Raw genomic sequence first — 19,644 nt, 5'->3', positions numbered from 1 at the left:
TTCCATAAAGGTCAAGATAATTTGTTGGTCGATTCGTAAAAATTGTCTTTCGGGCAGCCTGGAACAGCAATATAACTAGACCTGTTTCGCCACTGGTGGTGCAGGAACAAATCAGTTGAGGCAACATTTCCTTTTCATTTCCATCATCGGATCAATTTCTGTTTTTTTAAATCTATATACTTTTTGGGGGTTTTCATTTTAAAAATGAAATAAATTTTGCAAAATACCATTATCTATTGTTTTTCAGAGTACACAGTTATTATCCGTAAGGTAACAGCTACGGACTTGAAATGCATGTGTGGAAAATTAGGTCCGTTCATCATCGCAATTTTATACGGTTGGTGTTTTCCACGCATATTTATCAGCAAAAGCAAGCTGATTCAAATATAGTAAAATACTGTGTTTTATGATTTATTTTGATATAATGCCAATTTGTGGGAAACGTTTGATAGTGATTTTTTTAACAACAAATCGGCATGTATTGGGAACCAAATTATATTTATTCAAAAATGACCTGTATATGAAGTATATATGTCGTGTACTATTAGTTATCTTGGTGTAATCAGGGGTGTACAGAATTTTACACCGTTGTTGAAAATTCATACACCCTGAGGCGCAGCCGAATGGGTGTATGAATTTTCAACAACGGTGTAAAATTCCGTACACCCCTGATTACACCAAGATAACGAATTTATTTCTTATGAACATTAAATTTTCCTTAACTCATTTTGAAACCAGGATGTAAAATTGAAAAAATGGTAATGAAAAATTACAGTGTAATGTTTTTTCAATGTCCATGTTGCTGCGCATTGTAAAATACTTTTTACTTAATTTTTGGAAAAAATCAGAAAATTTTTGTGTTCTTTGAGTTTTCCGGACAAAATTTTTTTAAATATTTTTTTTAAATTTTTTGAATTATTTTTTTTTTTGAATTTTTAACATTTTATTTTGATTATTTTTTTTTTTATTTTATTGGCAAAAAAAACCTAAAAAATTCTGAAATTTTTGGCAAAATTTTATTTATCCGAGGTTGAACCAGGGTGGGGTGTTATTTACACCGGGGTAATTAACCAATCAGATTGCAGTATTTTTGCTGCATAAGAAATAAATGTTATGATTTTGTACAGATTATTACTTGTATTAAGCCGTCATACAAGTTATTACTTGTATAAATACAATTGTACTTGTAATTACTAGTACAATTTTTACTGAGAAAATATAATAACTTGTACAAATTATTATACTTTTCTAACTTGGCCTATTTGATGTTCTTGTCAAATCATTTCCCTTAAAAAAAATTTAGGCCTAAGACATTAATGTATAAACTTTCAACATGTGTGTGTATTGTTTTATAATAAATATATAAGCAACACAAAACTAAAGTGTAAAGATGGAAAACAATAATATAATGTAGAGGAAACCAAATTAATTACCAAAAAGACAGCACTTCAAAGATATTTCTTAGGGCAGTATGGTGTTTTTAATGTAGCAGAAATTGAAAAACTCATTCGCAAAGGAGACGAACTTATTTTTAGTGTACAGTTGATGAACTTTACCTTCTGATTAAAACAGCACATTCCAAAAGATGATTAAAAGATTTAGAAACTGGAGACAGTGTTAAAATACCAGTGCAAAGAGTAGACCGATTAGAATGGATACAAAGTAGGAACAAAATTTGGAATAATGATTGGTTTAATGAGTCAATCAAATCGAAAATATTAAGAGAAAGGATTTGACAATATTGGACATACCAGAGCACACTGAGGTTAACGTCATGAAAGCAGTACAACTGCTTTTTTTAAATGGTGACCAAGGCCATGTGCAATGCAGCTGTCGGGATGGCTTTAAGACAGGCACATGTAAATGCAATAAATTGAGCATATTGTGTAATTCCAGATGTCTTGCCTCCTTGTCTAATCTTGTGCAAACAAATAGGTTGTTTGATATATTAGACTTTACTTTTGTTTCCAATAATATATGACATTACAATTGCAATTTTGTATCATGATTTATGTTTGAAAATATATGGTACAAGGGTTTATTTCATTTTTACTTTTAACGACTTTGTCATTTTGCACCAGAAGTCAGTATCCGGATAATTGACAAATCCCAGACTTACTAATCCAAAGAATGGGTTTTTTGAATAAAACATTTAAAGCAAAAAAGAAACACATAACTGAAAGTTATTGTGTTGTACAAGCTATTATCTTTTTCTCAACAAAAATTGTACGAGTAATTACTGGTACAATTTTAGTTGTACAAGTAATAACTTGTATAATGGCATCATATAAGTAATTACTCGTACAAAGTTTTTGTACAAGTAATAACCTGTACAAAATAATAAAATGTACACGACATATACATCACATTTATAACGATATTTAAGAGTATAACTGTGTTTTTTATCATAACTTCCGTAAAAGAGAGCAGCTGCATACAACAAAGTCATTAAACGGAAAGTGCTAAAGTGATAGTTATGCCTAAATTTTGCTGATCAATACAGAAATCAAGATGGTCGTAGTAACCTCTGCATATCAAGCAGTTATAAAGGAGTCACATTTTCTGGAAAATGATGGCATATAATGTATATTATTATTAAGGATAACAACGGGTACGTATACTCGCTCGGAAGGCCGAGTACTCGAGTACAGTTTTAGTACTCGGGTACTCGTTTGCCTGTTATACATCTTGAGATATTTCTCTGCACATTTCTACTAACTTTTGATGCTTTGAAATATCCCCTTCGTAATACATTAAATAAAATCAATTAACAACAGAAATATGTTTATACTGAGGCTACTATTTGTTATTGTAGTACCAGCAACGTCCTTTCTTTCCTATTGAATGTTTTCATGTGCACTACTTAACTTGTAACAAAAAATAGAAAGTCATACAGTCTTTCCTCTGCAATTGTTGAGCAGATCATATTTCTAAACAAGAACAAAATCAAAGTAACATGCGGTGAATCCTACGCAACTTTTTAGAGATATTTTAACGGTTTTTGTACACGGATCAACACTTTCATGGATTAAAAATGAAATTATTACAAGCTGTAAAACTTACCTAAGTTTGTTTGTTAATCAAAACTTCTATGCAAACGTGATTGGTATGAGATGTACATTTAACTCATTACATTAACTGCTTGATAAACGAATTAGGTATTGGCAATTTACTTGGAAACTCAACATATACCCTCACGACACTTACTAAAGAGGAAATCCTGAATAATCATAGGTCTGTGCTGTGTTCCTTTGGAATTTCAACCAAAGATGAAGAACTGGATCTTCCATCACTGTATTGAATACCTAATCTACAAAAGTGTACTTACAAACAACGGTATATTGCTGGGTCTTCCAAGTGCTCCACAAAACCTCTTTCTATATTATTAACATCTATTTTATCAGCAATCAAAGACGGGCTTCAAAGTTATTGTGAAACTGCCTATTCTAGAGGTGGCGTGAATCAGATGTGGATACTTAAAAATTCCAAAGATCTTTTAGAGTATATACAATCTAATTCTCTGTCATCTTGTAACAGAATCAAAACTTTTGACTTTTCTACACTTTACACAAGTATTCCACATTACAAATTAAAAGACAAATTGAAAGAGTTGGTATTGCCTTCTTTCATAAAAAAGGATGGCCAACGTAGATACAAGTATCTTGTCTTAGGGAGGGATAAATCCTACTTTGTAAAGGATCACTCTGATTCAAACAAAAACTTCTCTGAAACTGATATTATCAAGATGCTTAATTTCTTGATTGACAACATATTTGTTACGTTCGGAGGACGTGTTTTTCAACAGACTGTCGCCATTCCAATGGAAACAAACTGTGCCCCTCTACTTGCCGACTTGTTTCTTTATGATTATGAGGCTGACTTCATGTAGGAACTTCTTAGGAAGAAAGATAAGAAGTTAGCAATATCCTTTAACGCTGCTTTCCGCTATATAGATGATGTTCTTTCACTAAATAATTCAAAATTTGGTGACTATGTGGAACGCATCTATCCCATCGATTTAGAGATAAAGGATACTACAGATACAGTTAAGTCGGCCTCATATCTTGACTTACATCTAGAAATTGACAATGAGGGTCGATTGAAAACAAAACTTTACGACAAAAGAGATGATTTCAGCTTTCCAATTGTGAACTTTCCATTTTTAAGAAGCAACATTCCATTAGCACCTGCATACGGGGTATATTTCTCCCAATTGATACGATATTTCCGTGCTTGCATTTCTTATCATGATTTTCTTGATAGAGGGTTGCTGCTCACAAGGAAGCTATTAAACTAAGAGTTCCAAATGGTGAAGTTGAAATCATCTCTTCGTCAATTTTACGGACGCCATCACGATTTGGTTGACCGTTATGGAATAACCGTTTCACTTAAACACAAATGATATCGGATATGTTCCTTACGTTGTAACTACAATCCCCTTCCCTTTCGTGAATGTGACATAACGAATTATACTATTTACCGGATTTGTTATCACATAAGCAACACGACGGGTGCCACATGTGAAGCAGAATCTGCTTACCCTTCCGGAGCACCTGATATCACCCCTAGTTTTTTTGTGGGGTTCGTGTTGTTTATTCTTTAGTTTTCTATGTTGTGTCATGTGTGCTGTTGTTTGTTTGTCTTTTTCATTTTTAGCCATGGCGTTGTCAGTTTGTTTTAGATTTATGAGTTTGACTGTCCCTTTGGTATCTTTCGTCCCTCTTTTAAATTAGTTTAATTATTCGGTTTTTGAAACTTAACTATAATTGTTTAATTTACAATTTAAAGATAGGCGTAAGAACAAGAAAGCCGAAAATAAACTGACAACATCATGGCTAAAAAAATATTTAGAAAATCAGACCAACGATATAGTGCAAAAAACAAAACACAGAAAAAGTAAGACTGAGCAACACGAAAAAGCGCAACGAATTAGGTATTGGCAATTCACTTGGAAACTCAACATATACCCTCACGACACTTACCAAAGAGGAAATCCTGGATAATCATAGGTCTGTTCTGTGTTCCTTTGGAATTGCAACCACAGATGAAGAACTGGATCTTCCATCACTGTATTTGATACCTAATCTTCATAAGTGTCCTTACAAACAACGGTATATTGCTGGGTCTTCCAAGTCATCCACGAAACCTCTTCCTAAATTATTAAAATCTATTTTATCAGCAATCAAAGACGGGCTTCAAAGTTATTGTGAAACTGCCTATTCTAGAGGTGGCGTGAATCAGATGTGGATACTTAAAAATTCCAAAGATCTTTTGGAGTATATACAATCTAACTCTCTGTCATCTTGTAACAGAATCAAAACTTTTGACTTTTCTACACTTTACACAAGTATTCCACATTACAAACTAAAAGACAAATTGAAAGAGTTGGTATCGCTTTGCTTCATGAAAAAGAATGGCTAACGTAGATACAAGTATCTTGTCTTAGGGAGGGATAAATCCTACTTTGTAAAGGATCACTCTGATTCTAACAAAAACTTCTCTGAAACTGATATTATCAAGATGCTTGATTTCTTGATTGACAACATATTTGTTACGTTCGGAGGACGTGTTTTTCAACAGACTGTCGGCATTCCAATGGGAACAAACTGTGCCCCTCTACTCGCCGACTTGTTTCTTTATTATTATGAGGCCGACTTCATGTAGGAACTTCTTAGGAAGGAAGATAAGAAGTTAGCAATATCATTTAACGCTGCTTTCCGCTATATAGATGATGTTCTTTCACTAAATAATTCAAAATTTGGTGACTATGTGGAACGCATCTATCCAATCGATCTAGAGATAAAGGATACTACAGATACAATTAAGTCGGCCTCATATCTTGACTTACATCTAGAAATTGACAATGAGGGTCGGTTGAAAACAAAACTTTACGACAAAAGAGATGATTTCAGCTTTCCAATTGTGAAATTTCAATTTTTAAGTAGCAACATTCCAGCAGCACCTGCATACGGGGTATATATCTCCCAATTGATACGATATTCCCGTGCTTGCATTTCCTATCATGTTTTTCTTGATAGAGGGTTGCTGCTCACAAGGAAGCTATTAAACCAAGAGTTCCAAATGGTGAAGTTGAAATCATCTCTTCGTCAATTTTACGGACGCCATCACGATTTGGTTGACCGTTATGGAATAACCGTTTCACTTAAACACAAATGATATCGGATATGTTCCTTACGTTGTAACTACAATCCCCTTCCCTTTCATGAATGTGACATAACGAATTATACTATTTACCGGATTTGTTATCACATAAGCAACACGACGGGTGCCACATGTGAAGCAGAATCTGCTTACCCTTCCGGAGTACCTGATATCACCCCTAGTGTTTTTGTGGGGTTCGTGCTGTTTATTCTTTAGTTTTCTATGTTGTGTCATGTGTGCTGTTGTTTGTTTGTCTTTTTCATTTTTAGCCATGGCGTTGTCAGTTTGTTTTAAATTTATGAGTTTGACTGTCCCTTTGGTATCTTTCGTCCCTCTTTTAAATTAGTTTAATTACTCGGTATTTGAAACTTAACTATAATTGTTTAATTTACAATATAAAGATAGGCGAAAGAACAAGAAAGCCGAAAATAAACTGACAACATCATGGCTAAAAAAATATTTAGAAAATCAGACGAACGATATAGTGCAAAAAACAAAACACAGAAAAAGTAAGACTGAGCAACACGAAAAAGCGCAAAGTAATTTAAAGTCCAATTTTGTTGTTGACAAGATTAACATTGATGGACAAGTCGTATCATAAAAAATACCAACTCCTCAGGATTTATTGATTGAGTGTTGCCGGGTTGCTTAACGTCCAGTGGCAAATATATTTCATGCATGATTTGGACGAGAACAAGTTAACAATTAATCCAATAGGTAGCTCTTGCAATAAAGGCCATCCGGTTGATGGTCGGGAAAACTCCTCAGGAACACGAACACATACAATAATTGCTATCATGATAGGTTATTTTTAGAAAGTTTGTCTTTCGTTAAAATGAACAAAAACACCGCATCTCACCTAAAATTTAAACTTTTCAATAGACGTTTAAGATTCATCCGAGTACTCGTGAGTACTCGAGTATCATGACCGAGTATCCGAGTATTAGATTGCAGATCTTTTGACACCCCTAATTATTATGCATATGTATTTATTGACATATACATAATGTTATCAAAACAATAACCTTATTAAGCAGATTTTTAAAGACGTTAATTGTTTTAAAGTAGGACTAGTATTATAAAAACCATCATTTGAAACGGTTATGATTCTATAAACAATTACATTTAAGAGATCGCTTCACGTAATTAAATAATTTATTACAAAGATCCAATTCTCAGATATAAAACAAAATAGCCAGCTGTTACATTGATTCAACAATAAACGTGTAGATATAAACGCTTATTGTGATATGGGCTTTTCCTAGGAATGTATGTAAATATTAATTTATGACTGTTTGCATTTTTGTTATGAATTTGATTAGCTCCGTGTGACAGTATATGTTAAACATACAATTGGCTATTTAAAGTTTGCTACTGAAGAATAAACCTTTCACTTACGAATTTAGATTCAGAGCTTCAAAAGAGAAGAGAAAAAAATGCCAGGACATGAACATGATGAAGAAACACATGTTAAATTCGTTGTTAGAAATAACATTCGAGATAGGAAACCTATTGGGTATGTTACGATAGAACAATCAGTCGATGAAAAGACTTTTCAAAGTCTAGAATATGTAGACTCTCGGCATGAATATGTTGTTCAACGTAAATCACCTCGAAGCGTTGGTTGTCAGGTGAACACTAAATACGAAATACTATTATCCACACACAACTCACCTTCGACTCCAACACCGCCACCATTACCATCACCACCGCCACAGCCGGTATTGCAAGGAAAAAACGACGTCGGCTGTCAGATTAACACAAATTATGTGATACTATTATCAAGGCACATTCCTCCAACACCGCTGCCACCAACACCATCACCGCCGCCATCACCACCACCACCATTATCAACTAAAGAGGTAACGTTTTTTTCTTATTAGGCTGAAAAAGATCAAACGGATATAATTCAAACAATACTCACTCTCATTGTTAACGTCGTCCTTAACCAAATGATTTTTCATAACATGAATCTATTCAAGATTTTTGGGCTGATAGCTTTTTTTTCATGGTTGTGGTTCAACTTGTTAAACTAACCATATGATCAACTTTTTAATCGCACAATTATCAAAAACAATGATTTAATTCTGTTGTTTATCTTGTTTAAATGATTGTATCATTCAATCTTTGTATCTTTGTTATGTAGTCGATAAATTTGGAAGCAAGTGTTCCCTATCATGCATTGTAAAACGGCCCCTATAACTTATAATTCACATAGTGTGTGAATGTCAACTATCATTGAATGTCATATCTTTAAACACTTTCATACTTTTATGGAAGCATATGACTCTTTTAGATTACTAAAATTGTCTGTTTGATTTTTTTTAAAGGAAAACATTACTTCATTATATGCAGAATTAAATACATATGTTGGAAACAGAATATGCTTTAGTGTTTAGTATGCAATAATAAACTTATAACGACTGATTGTTTTGTTCACACATCGTTATCATAACAATGGATTTCTTTGCGGCTGTCATACAAATGAGAGGTTACGCTAGCTATGAAACCAGGTTTTATCTACATAAGAAAATGCCTGTATCAGGTCAGGAATATGACAGTTGTGGGCCATTAGTTTCATGTGTTTGAGCTTTGGAGTTTACCATCTGATTAGGGACTTTCTGTTTTGAATTTTCCGCGGTGTTCAATATATTTGTGATTTTAATTTTTGTATTACGCCAATTACTAGGGACAGATTTTTCTTTTGTTTTTAAACAGATCTTGGTATCTGCAAGGATGGGTTTGGATGGTAACTATATACTAAACAAATTCCATTCAACATAACAAATGAGTACAATTTTATGCTATAAAACAATTTTCAATCATTGTTACATAATAAATAAAGGCAAGTAGTATATGGCTGTCAAAAGTCATGGATTTAGAGAAAACGAAATCCAGGTTACTTTGATATGAGCGTCACGGATGAGTCTTATGTAGACAAAACGCGCGTCTGTCGTACTAAATTATAATGGCACTTTGATAACTATTTACAAACTAAATCTGAGGGAAACATCAAATATAAGAGGAAAACAACGAAACAACCGAACTACTAATGTGCAACAAGAAACCAAACTACAATGCAACACACACAGAAACGAAGTTTAAGATAACAATTAACATAATTTAACTGTGCAACATGTGATTTTTCCAACTTGTTGGTTGCATGAAAACGTATCCTTTAATGATCTATTTTTTCTTAAACCTGTTTATTTTTTAATTAACGTAGAACTCACTTCAGATCTAAAAACGCTTTTTATTTTATAAATGACAATATTGTCATAACGTAAAATCCCCGGAATGTTATCTTCGTTGACGCTTTGGCAAAAGGTGCTTCCTTTCATATCTGCTATCAAGAATTGCATAATCGGTTTACAATTAATATAAATATTACGGATGGTAAAAATAAATTACATACTGTGACTGATAAAATACATTGTAATTCAAAGTGCAAAAACAGATAAAACAAACAAAAAGCCTGTCGATACATTTATTTCTGACATTGCACAAGTCATGTCTTCTTTGATTGTATATGACGTTAAAATACTAAATCCTCGGAATGTGTTTTAGTTGATTTTAGTCTCTGGTGCATAATTTATTGTTTTGGCTTTTAACTAACTGTCAGTGACTGCGAGTACTCATAAATCGTTCTTTCTTGTTAATTTGACCTGTTGATTATTATTTGAAATTATTATAATTTTTCACTTCTTCGTACTATGAACATCAAAATTATTCCATGTCTCCTCATAGACTGTATATACAAGTTTTATTGAGCACCAATGTTATAGTTTTATTGTTGATATCATAAATCTTACATATACCAAGTTTTAGAATAGTACAAGGAATTTCTTGGTGTTACTATAAAATGGAAGGATATACAAACAGAAGAAAAAGTATACTATCAATAATATCATTTTAATTAATACTGTGTATTATTTTGATTTTGCAAATGGCGTAATTTTTTTTCATTGTTGATGTTTTTTTTAAATTGTTTAGCATTTATCAGCGGTAGAATCCTTTTACTTTAATTACTCATCCCTTATTTTTATTAACTTTGTATTTAATGCATTGTATCGTAAATAATATTTAATCGTTCAGTGTATGTGCATTTGTTCTACTACGTTTTTTGATTGAGTTAAGACCTTTCGATTGATATTTTATAGGCTGACTTTCTATGTTGTGATGTTACACTATTTTTTCATATTAAGTTGACGGATTGGTACCACTAAAACTTTACACCCGCTGCAATTGTTTGCACCTGTTCTAAGTCAGAAATCTGATATTCAGTAGTTGTCGTTTATTGATGTGGTTTATAAGTGTTTCTCGTTTCTCGTTTTTTTAATAGATTAGACCGTTGTTTTTCCCGTTTAAATGGTTTAACACTAGTAATTTTTGGGGACCCTTTATAGCTTACCTTGACCTTTAATGTTTTACAATTATAAATAAACTCATCATAGATACCAGGACTAAATTTAGTATATATACGCCAGACGCGCGTTTCGTCTACAAAAGACTCATCAGTGACGCTCGAATCCAAAAAAGTTAAAAAGGCCAAATAAAGTACGAAGTTGAAGAGCATTGAGGACCAAAATTCCTAAAAGTTTTGCCAAATACAGCTAAGGTTATCTATGCCTGAGGTAGAAAAGCCTTAGTATTTCAAAAAATTCAAAAATTTGTAAACAGTAAATTTATAAATATAACCATATCAATGACAATTCATGTCAGCACAAAAAGTGCTGACTACTGGGCTAGTGATACCCTCAGGGAAATAAATCTCCACCAGCATTGGCATCGTCTCAGTGGTTGTAAATAATGTAATTTACCTACAATTTTAACGATGCTAACTTTTGAAATCAAAATGAGTAATGAAATGATACAAATCTGTTAACGGTCAACTGACTATTTCAGTCATGTAAATTAAGGTAGATTTCTAAGTCTGTTGATAAATTTTCATTTTTATTTTTCTATCTATCTATGATAGTTTCCATATAATATTCAAAATGTTTCGCAAAATGTAGCTTCTTTGTTGATATTGTCTTTCTGGTCATTGGTGCTCTTTGAAGTTTGAAGTAATGTAGCTTCTTTGTTGATATTGTCTTTCTGGTCATTGGTGCTCTTTGAAGTTTGAAGCAATGCATATTTGTATAAAAGTTTTATAGACAAAAGGCAAAATATGGTTTAAAATCCATCATTCAAAGGAAAAGTTATTAAAAAAATTGACTTACAAATTCGGCCATGTTGACCTATTTATAGATGAGAGCAACAGAATATTCTTTCATTGCACTTCAAAAATAGAAACTTAAATATTTATTGATATGATTGACAAAGGAATGTCTATTGGTGATATATAAAAGACCTATATGTTTTTTAGTGTTACATTTCGTGGTTTCGTCTGTACACTTCATTTCACAATTATACGATTTAATGGTTCCCAGTTTGCGAAAGTACTAGTCAATAAAGGTTAAAATTTCAATGGGGTGAATTTATCCTCTGAATATTCAAAATATAAACTTTCTGTTTTTACATATAAATAACACATGCGTTGCTTTATAAATCAATGGCTTATTACTTTTGAAAAGATAAGGGTGCACTATTGTTGAATTGTGGCACTATCATATTTCAAATAAGTATATGTTCACAAAGTCTATGTTGAGTGTACTACATTATTTATTTTTCATCCAACTTTAAAGCAATTTAATTTGTAGGACCAGTATGAGTACTGTATAGATTTGAGACAACCTGTTGAAATAATTGAGCCAAAACCATTTTTGATTGAACGTCGTATCATAGATGTCTTTCCTAAACCGAAAGTAAAAAAGGTAAGAAATAAAAATCACGAAACAACAACTAAAATGATTTCTAAATTAGTATGAAAAGAAACCAACACTATCATTTGTGGAATATCTGTGTCATAAATGACCACGGATGTTGTTCAACAGTCGTACATGAAACAAAAATCTCATCGCTTTTCCGTGATCGTAGCATCCGCGAATGCAAGCCATCACAAAATGTGTGCATGCAATGAAGAGTGCTAGTTGAGCACGATTTATAAACCCTTCTGGGGCACCTACGTATTTCCGCGTTTTTTTTTTTATTTGGATTTTAGTTGTTTAGTCATTGTTCTTACTCGTTCATTTTGATCTGTACTGATCATAAAAAGTTGAACAATGAGTAACAAAAACAATCTTAGTTTTTTTTAAGTTAATGTTAAGACTTATCTACTGCGGTCAATTCAGAAATGTTCAGATAATTCTTTTTCTGTTTAGTCTGTTATCAGATTGTTCAGAATTTTTCTTGTACACGTCAATATACTGAATTGTCTTAACAGCTACTCAAAAGTATTCCTTATTGTACTGATATATGAAACAATTTTCTGAAAAAGTACGATTTTCACAGTTTATAATTTTTCTGACTAAATTATTATTTACGTTTTTCCAAATCATGTTTATTTTAAGTCGTCTTGTATCTACTGGCTTTTTTTTTAAAGTATTTTATGTTAGTCGTAATATGTTATTCTCTCGTTTCGGACGTGTGTTGCTGCTTCCAATCTGTGTCATTTTTTTGTATCACTAATACGACGGGTAAATGTATTTCTTACTTCTAAAGATCAGTAATTTAAACCATTCTCGAAAAAAAAGTAAAAGCATTTAACCAGTTTTAAGTTCACGTAAAGATACATTAGTCATGACCTTTTAAACTTAATTATCTTTATAAGAAAAAGATGTACCATTGTCTATTAGACAACTATTAAGCCCACCATCAGACGTGTACGTACGCAACTATATGGCATCGTACCCATTTCAACAATGGGCAACTCATTTACCTTCCAGGGAGAAAATAAAGGCCCAAAATGATAAAAGTGAAATCGTATGGTGTATATACAATACATAATGATTTCAATGCTTTCTTTGTCTCTATTGTATATTTTACAGAGACGATTTATAAATCAATCCCTGAATGCAAATCAAATAGTAAAATATATATAAGTCTTGATTAATTTAAAACAATTTTATTAGACTTTTGCCTTTATAATTACCCCTCAACGAAAACTTCTGTTTTTATTGTTATTGCTTCAGAAAAAATATGACGATTTAATGGTCACGGTTGGCGGAGGATGGAATAAAATGGACGTCTATATGAAAAGACATGAACCTGTGAAGAGATTCGTTTACGAAAGAGAGCAATTGAAAAACTCAGATTTACCCGAAAAGAAGAAAAAAATACTATGGATTCAAATCCATTTATAAGTCACCTGGATTTACAAGAGCTCATTGTATTTTATAAACATAAGTATTAATCAGGATATAAGATAAACGACGTACAAATATATAAATATAAAGCTACTTGGTTTTTTATTGTAAATTGTCTACAATTTAGATCGCTGCTTGTTGGTGGTTTATTGTGCCAAATGTGATTACTATCTAAGAACTAGCATACTTAGAATCTGTTTCAATAATGTAATTTATAGCTATGTACTTGTATCAAAACTAATGATGGTAATACATGGTTAATGTTATACTAGTGTGGTCTATTTTGTTTTATGCTCCCAGATATCTAATGTATTTCAAATAAAGAATTGATTGATTGCACTCATCACATTTTAGTTTTTGATTGTAATATGCAAAGTTAGTGATATTTACACAATGTTGCTAAAATCTTCTGTTCAATACATACAAATTAAGGATATGCAAGTGACACAAATACACAAATGATAATGCACACACTTTACCATCAAAGCTTTACTATGTTGCATGTGCATGTTACTATATGTCATGGTCTACAAAAATGCAATATGAACACAAGGAATTAGTAAAATGTTTATTTTTTTTTATATAGGTTTGAAAACATATGGTATGTGTGTCTAAGTCACATTTTGTAAAAAAGTAAACCATTATATATCAAAGTACTGTCTTCAGTACGAAGCCTTGGCTCACACTTAACAGCAAGATATTAAGTGTCCCACACAAATGGCTAGTAGTGTATATCCATTTAAACATGAAAACCAACGATCTAATCTTTTGAAAAAACGAGAAGCACTCATAAACCCCATCACCAAACGAAGACCACTGAACAACAGATTCCTGACTTCGGTAACTTCTTACATCGTTTATATAAGCTTTGGATTTCAAATGTTTGGCCACGAGCATCACTGAAGAGACATGTATTGTCGAAATGCGCATCTGGTGCAGGAAAATTTGTACCGTTAATGTTATTACTACCACTGGGTCGATGCCTCTGCTGGTGGACTGTTAGTCCCCGAGGGTATTACCAGCCCAGTAGCCAGTACTTCGGTACTGGCATGAATATACGGATTTTTTTGTGTTATTAAAATTTGCTGTTACAAAATGTTAGAAATTAAAATTGAGGAATGTATCTCCCTCATGCAAAGCTCTGATTCCTTTCACGGATTTGGCTATACTTTTTGGACCTTTTTGATTATTGCTCTTCCAACTTTTATATAAGCTTTGGATTTCAAATGTTTTGGCCACGAGCATCACTGAAGAGACATGTATTGTCGAAATGCGCATCTGGTGCAGGAAAATTGGTACCGTTAATGTCATTACAGATTCAGTTTTGAATGAGATTGTTTTAATTAATTTTTCGGTTGTTACTGATGACAAAATGGAGGTCAAGTTCATTAATGACGATTTTGAATTTTACCGTTGAGGAGTAATGGTTCTTGAAAGACTGAAAAATGGCGTTTCCAGTCGTATCCGTGCAATTACTTGTGAACTGTTCCACCAAAGCTTTTCAAATTTAAATATGTTGTTACTGATGACAAAATGGAGGTCAAGTTCAATAATGACGACTTTGACTTTTACCGTTCAGGAGTTATGGTTCTTGAAAGATTGAAAAATGGTGTTTCCAGTCGTGTCCGTGCATTTACTCATGAACTGTTCCATCAAAGCTTTTTTAATTTAAATATGTTGTTACGGATGAAAAAATGGAGGTCAAGTTCAATAATGACGATTTTGACTTTTACCGTTCAGGAGTTATGGTTCTTGAAAGATTGAAAAATAGCCTTTCCAATCGTGTTGTTGCATTTACTCATGTACCATTCAAGCTAAGCTTTTCAAATTTTGATATGTTGGTACTGATGGCAAAATGGAGGTCAAATTTGATATTAACAATTTTCACTTTCACCGTTCATCAGTTATGGTATTTGTGATATTGCCAGGACACAAATAAATGTTAATAAATCCAGTTTGCTGTCGTTGTGACAGCCTCTTGTTGTATGTTGATTTTGATTTATTTTTATAAGTTTCAAAAGTTGCAAGCTTCCTGTATTTCCTATATTTTCATCATCAGTTGAATGAAGAATATTCAGCTTATTTTTATTGAAACTTTCTTTTTTAAAACGTAAATACCATTTGATAGAACACACACATGTTTTTGCATTAAAACAACTAAACAATCTAAAAATATTTTTCTTTAAATAAATATTGGCATTTATCGTTTCAAAAAAAATCCTGCCAAACCAAACAATGCATACCTTTGAACGCACATATACCATGTATACATAATGATTAGGAAACTTGATATCAGCTCTGTATATTGTCCAAAACCACTTATAGGTATACTACCAATTAGGACGATTTTTTTATTTTTCGCATTATCAGTGACTTGGAAAATAAAAAGGCTTACCATTTCCATCCCTATTCTTCTGAAGTATCTGAAGTCAACATTAATCAATCGAAATTTTTACATGTATCACCACAAGTCATACATTGCTTTTAATATAGGTTATGATGGGAATATTTGATTTGTTAAATTTAATCGCAATTTAAATATATCTTGAACAACACTATAATTATTTTTCAACGAAAATATTGATGATAATTCTCAATCAGAGGTCGATTATTCGGATTGTCATCAGAAATACCTCAGTACTTAAGACTCGCTATTAATCTAGTATTTAGATTGATTTAAAGATGCAAATTCACTTTAACCATAAGCACCATATATACTAAAGACAATATTGAAAGTTTTATATCACACCTGATCTACAAGGTCATGATTACAATTTACAAATTGACAAGACATAATCTAAAATTGTCACTTCCGGCTATTTTTAATTCGATTAAAACCAAAAGAGGGTATCTTTCCCCGAGGGTATCACCAGCCCAATAGTCAACACTTTTGTGCTGACATGAATTATCATTGATATGTTTATATTTATAAATTAACTGTTTACAAAATTTTGAATTTTTGAAATACTAAGGCTTTTCTACCCCAGGCATAGATTACCTTAGCTGTATTTGGCAAAACTTTTAGGAATTTTGGTCCTCAATGTTCTTCAACTTCGTACTTTTTTGGCATTTTTAACTTTTTTTGGATTCGAGCGTCACTGATGAGTCTTTTGTAGACGAAACGCGCATCTGGCGTATATACAAAATTTAGTCCTGTTATCTATGATGAGTTTATTTAGTGAGAGATATTATGAAAATAATTGTGCAAATCGTGATACAAGCGTGAAATTTGGTACAAAGGTTGACTAAATGACAATTAAAAAAAAATAGCTACTGAACAAGTCTTTCTATGGGGAAGGTTTCCAGATCATACCATATGTACGTTTCCTGCCAAGATTGATTTTATTTTACGGTTCGTTTCTTATGAGAATTTTAAAGTTTTTATGATGCTAAAACGACAGACTCAAAGTCGGTAATAGAAGACAGAAAAGATTCAACTGGAAACAAAGCGAATACTCATACACATCATATACATTTTTTTATTAACGAATGACTACGCAATCAAGTAGAAGGATCAAATTTCAGAAATCAACTTAAAAATAACATGACAAAGACAGAATAAAACATCAAAGTATGAATTTAAGCAAAAAAATTTACAACACATACCAGGGCTGAATAAAACCAGGTTTAATCCACCATTAAAATGTCTCTACAAATTCAGGAATATGACAGCTGTTATCGATTCGCTCGAGATGGTTGCTATTTTGATTTTGCCATTTGATAAGGGACTTTCCGTTTTGAATTTTCCTCTGAGTTCAGTGTTTTGGGTGATTTTACTTTTGTCTACAATCAGTATAAAGAATTTAAAAAAAAGTTTTTATACAATTTATAAGATCATAAGGAAAATAAAGTTCAGCCAGGAAACACAATTCGAAAATTAAGGTAACAGAAAGCAATACACAACTGACGTGAATTAAAAGAGAAGGATATATATACAATATACTTAGACATTGCATTTCCTTCTTCATTTTCAAACATCAAGTCGTAAAATTCAATACTGAAACTCAAAAATAAATTTTAAACTTGAAATACTGGCATGATATATATTTAGCTATATCCTTTTCTGTTGTTTTTACGTTTTACAAATATAAATGAATATTATTAGCTATTACAAAACTGTATGCCAATCGCAATTGAAAATAGTAAATGCATCTAATAGTTGCTGAGTCAATTGACTTAAGACGATCAACTCTGGCATGAAAAACGATTATGCAATAAAATCGCCTGAACATCTATAAATGTAAAAACGGTGACAGGTAAATTTGTCTTTACGGTTCGTGGAACTTGTGTAAGCCTAATGACAACCATCGTCTCAGTATGACATATGGTATGGTCTGGTATTGTGTTATATTATGAAAGAGTGGAAGCAGGCGAAAATCTGCACATTGAGAACTAATCGTAATATATATGGCAATGTTTGGTTGTTTAATGATATAAACCAAAGAAAGCCTAGATAGCATATCAATACAGTTCACAGATTTTGTTTTAAACTTTTATGTCAGAAATTCGGCCTCCTCATGTTTCATCAATGAAGTTACATTACTAAATAATCCTGCTTATTCCTATTTCTAGTTTCATAATTAAATCATTTATGGTAAAAAAAAAATTAAAAAAACATTCTTCGAAATATATTCTTTTTTAAATTGTTCATAGTTTTGATCCCAAAAAATAAATATTAAAATTGAGAAACATATTTCTCGCTAAATTGTCGATTGCTTTATTCTAATAAAAAGAACACAAACCTACCTTATTTAGTTTCGTTATTTCTATGCTCTTAATTTATAGCAGTCTCAAACAAGAATGTGTCCATAGTACAAGGATGCCCCATCCGCACAATCACTTTCTATGTTCAATGGACCGTGAAAATGGTGTCAAATCTCCAATTTGGCATTAAAATATGACAGATCATATTATAGGGAACATGTGTTCTAGGTTTCAAGTTGATTGAACCTCAACTTCATCAAAAACTACCTCGACCAAAAACTTTAATCTGGAGCGGGACAGACGGACGAACTGACGAACGAACGAACGAACGCACGGACCAAAAAACATAATGCCCATAAATGGGGATATTTTGAAGCAAAGCAGCCAACATCTAGCCAACAAACTAAATAAGACAACATCGGGTTGCTTTAATGTCACCTCTTCCATATCTCGAAATATTTCACAGTGTAGTTTATGAGGTGAGGTTTGGCATCGAAAATGTATACCAACACTTTCTAATGATGACATGTTAGAGAGAAAATAGTTGCTATAAACGGACTCCTCGTGTTTGTTGAAGGATTTCGTCAACGAGCAGATAGCTTGGTACAAAAAATGTACTCCCTCAACAGAAAACATTGGATATTATGTCACATTTCTGACAATACGGTGATGAATACTTAACATTTCGTGCAACAAAACTGATTTCCTTCAGTATCAGCTTTACTGCCGGATGGAAGAAGTGAAGGTGACCATAGTTCGATACCACTATGGACAACAGAGTCGTTAAGGTAAAAGTGCATGAACAAAATACGATAAATCTTTTATTTTACTTTCTAATACGAAACCAAACTAAAAAAAATGAAAATAAGAAAGAAAACATTTCAATAAACAAAATAACACGATAGATATGTATGTTCTCCTTGTTTATAAACCACCACTCTATGAAGGTGAGAAAATAATCAGGTTTTGTCAACAAAATAACCAGATAGATATATTTTACCCGGGGGTTTTTTTTTTTGGCAGTAAGTAGAAATTGGTTGAGCTAGACAAAGAGAGTCACCGACCTTCAGTAAAAGAAAACTGAAATCCTAGTCATTCATAAGATGATCGTAATTCTAACATGTCTAACTAATTATATAATAAAATCAATTCGATTTTTAGAAATACTTGTATTTATAAATACTTATTATCAACTGTTATTTTGAAAAAAAACGTAATTACTTATTTTCAATTATGATTATAGCAACAAAATGTTTTTAAAAATTTGTGATTCTGCAAAAAAAATGTGTTGATGTCTTTTGTATGTAATAATAGTATTATTTAGAACTAAATTGTTAGATAACATTTCTGTATACATTATGTGAATAAGAATTCTTCTACATAATATGCATTGTGGTATTTTTAAATAATCCTTATTATACAGATTTCAAAAAATGATTATTGTTTTGAAATAGGACTCACTGCACGCAATTAAAATATAATCTTGTCTTACGATCAAATTTTAATTTGTTGAAAACTAACCAGGGGTGAC

The 19,644-nt window shown here is 32.1% G+C and overlaps 1 protein-coding gene across 1 annotated transcript; it reads left to right on the top strand.

Annotated features, from left to right (window-relative positions):
- The first annotated feature begins 7,410 nt into the window (after window positions 1–7,410).
- On the top strand, window positions 7,411–13,748 carry LOC143049132 (uncharacterized). The gene is made up of 3 exons (XM_076222886.1): window positions 7,411–8,024; window positions 11,865–11,978; window positions 13,236–13,748. Exons 1-3 carry the CDS (start codon window positions 7,599–7,601, stop codon window positions 13,404–13,406), a joined length of 711 nt encoding a protein of 236 aa, XP_076079001.1. The 5' UTR covers window positions 7,411–7,598; the 3' UTR covers window positions 13,407–13,748.
- Window positions 13,749–19,644: the final 5,896 nt, after the last annotated feature.

The sequence above is a fragment of the Mytilus galloprovincialis genome, chromosome 10, assembly GCF_965363235.1.
Source record: "Mytilus galloprovincialis chromosome 10, xbMytGall1.hap1.1, whole genome shotgun sequence".
Taxonomy (NCBI): Eukaryota; Metazoa; Mollusca; class Bivalvia; order Mytilida; family Mytilidae; genus Mytilus; species Mytilus galloprovincialis.
The sequence above is the reverse complement of the archived record's forward strand: the minus strand, read 5'-3'. Positions and strand labels throughout refer to the sequence as shown.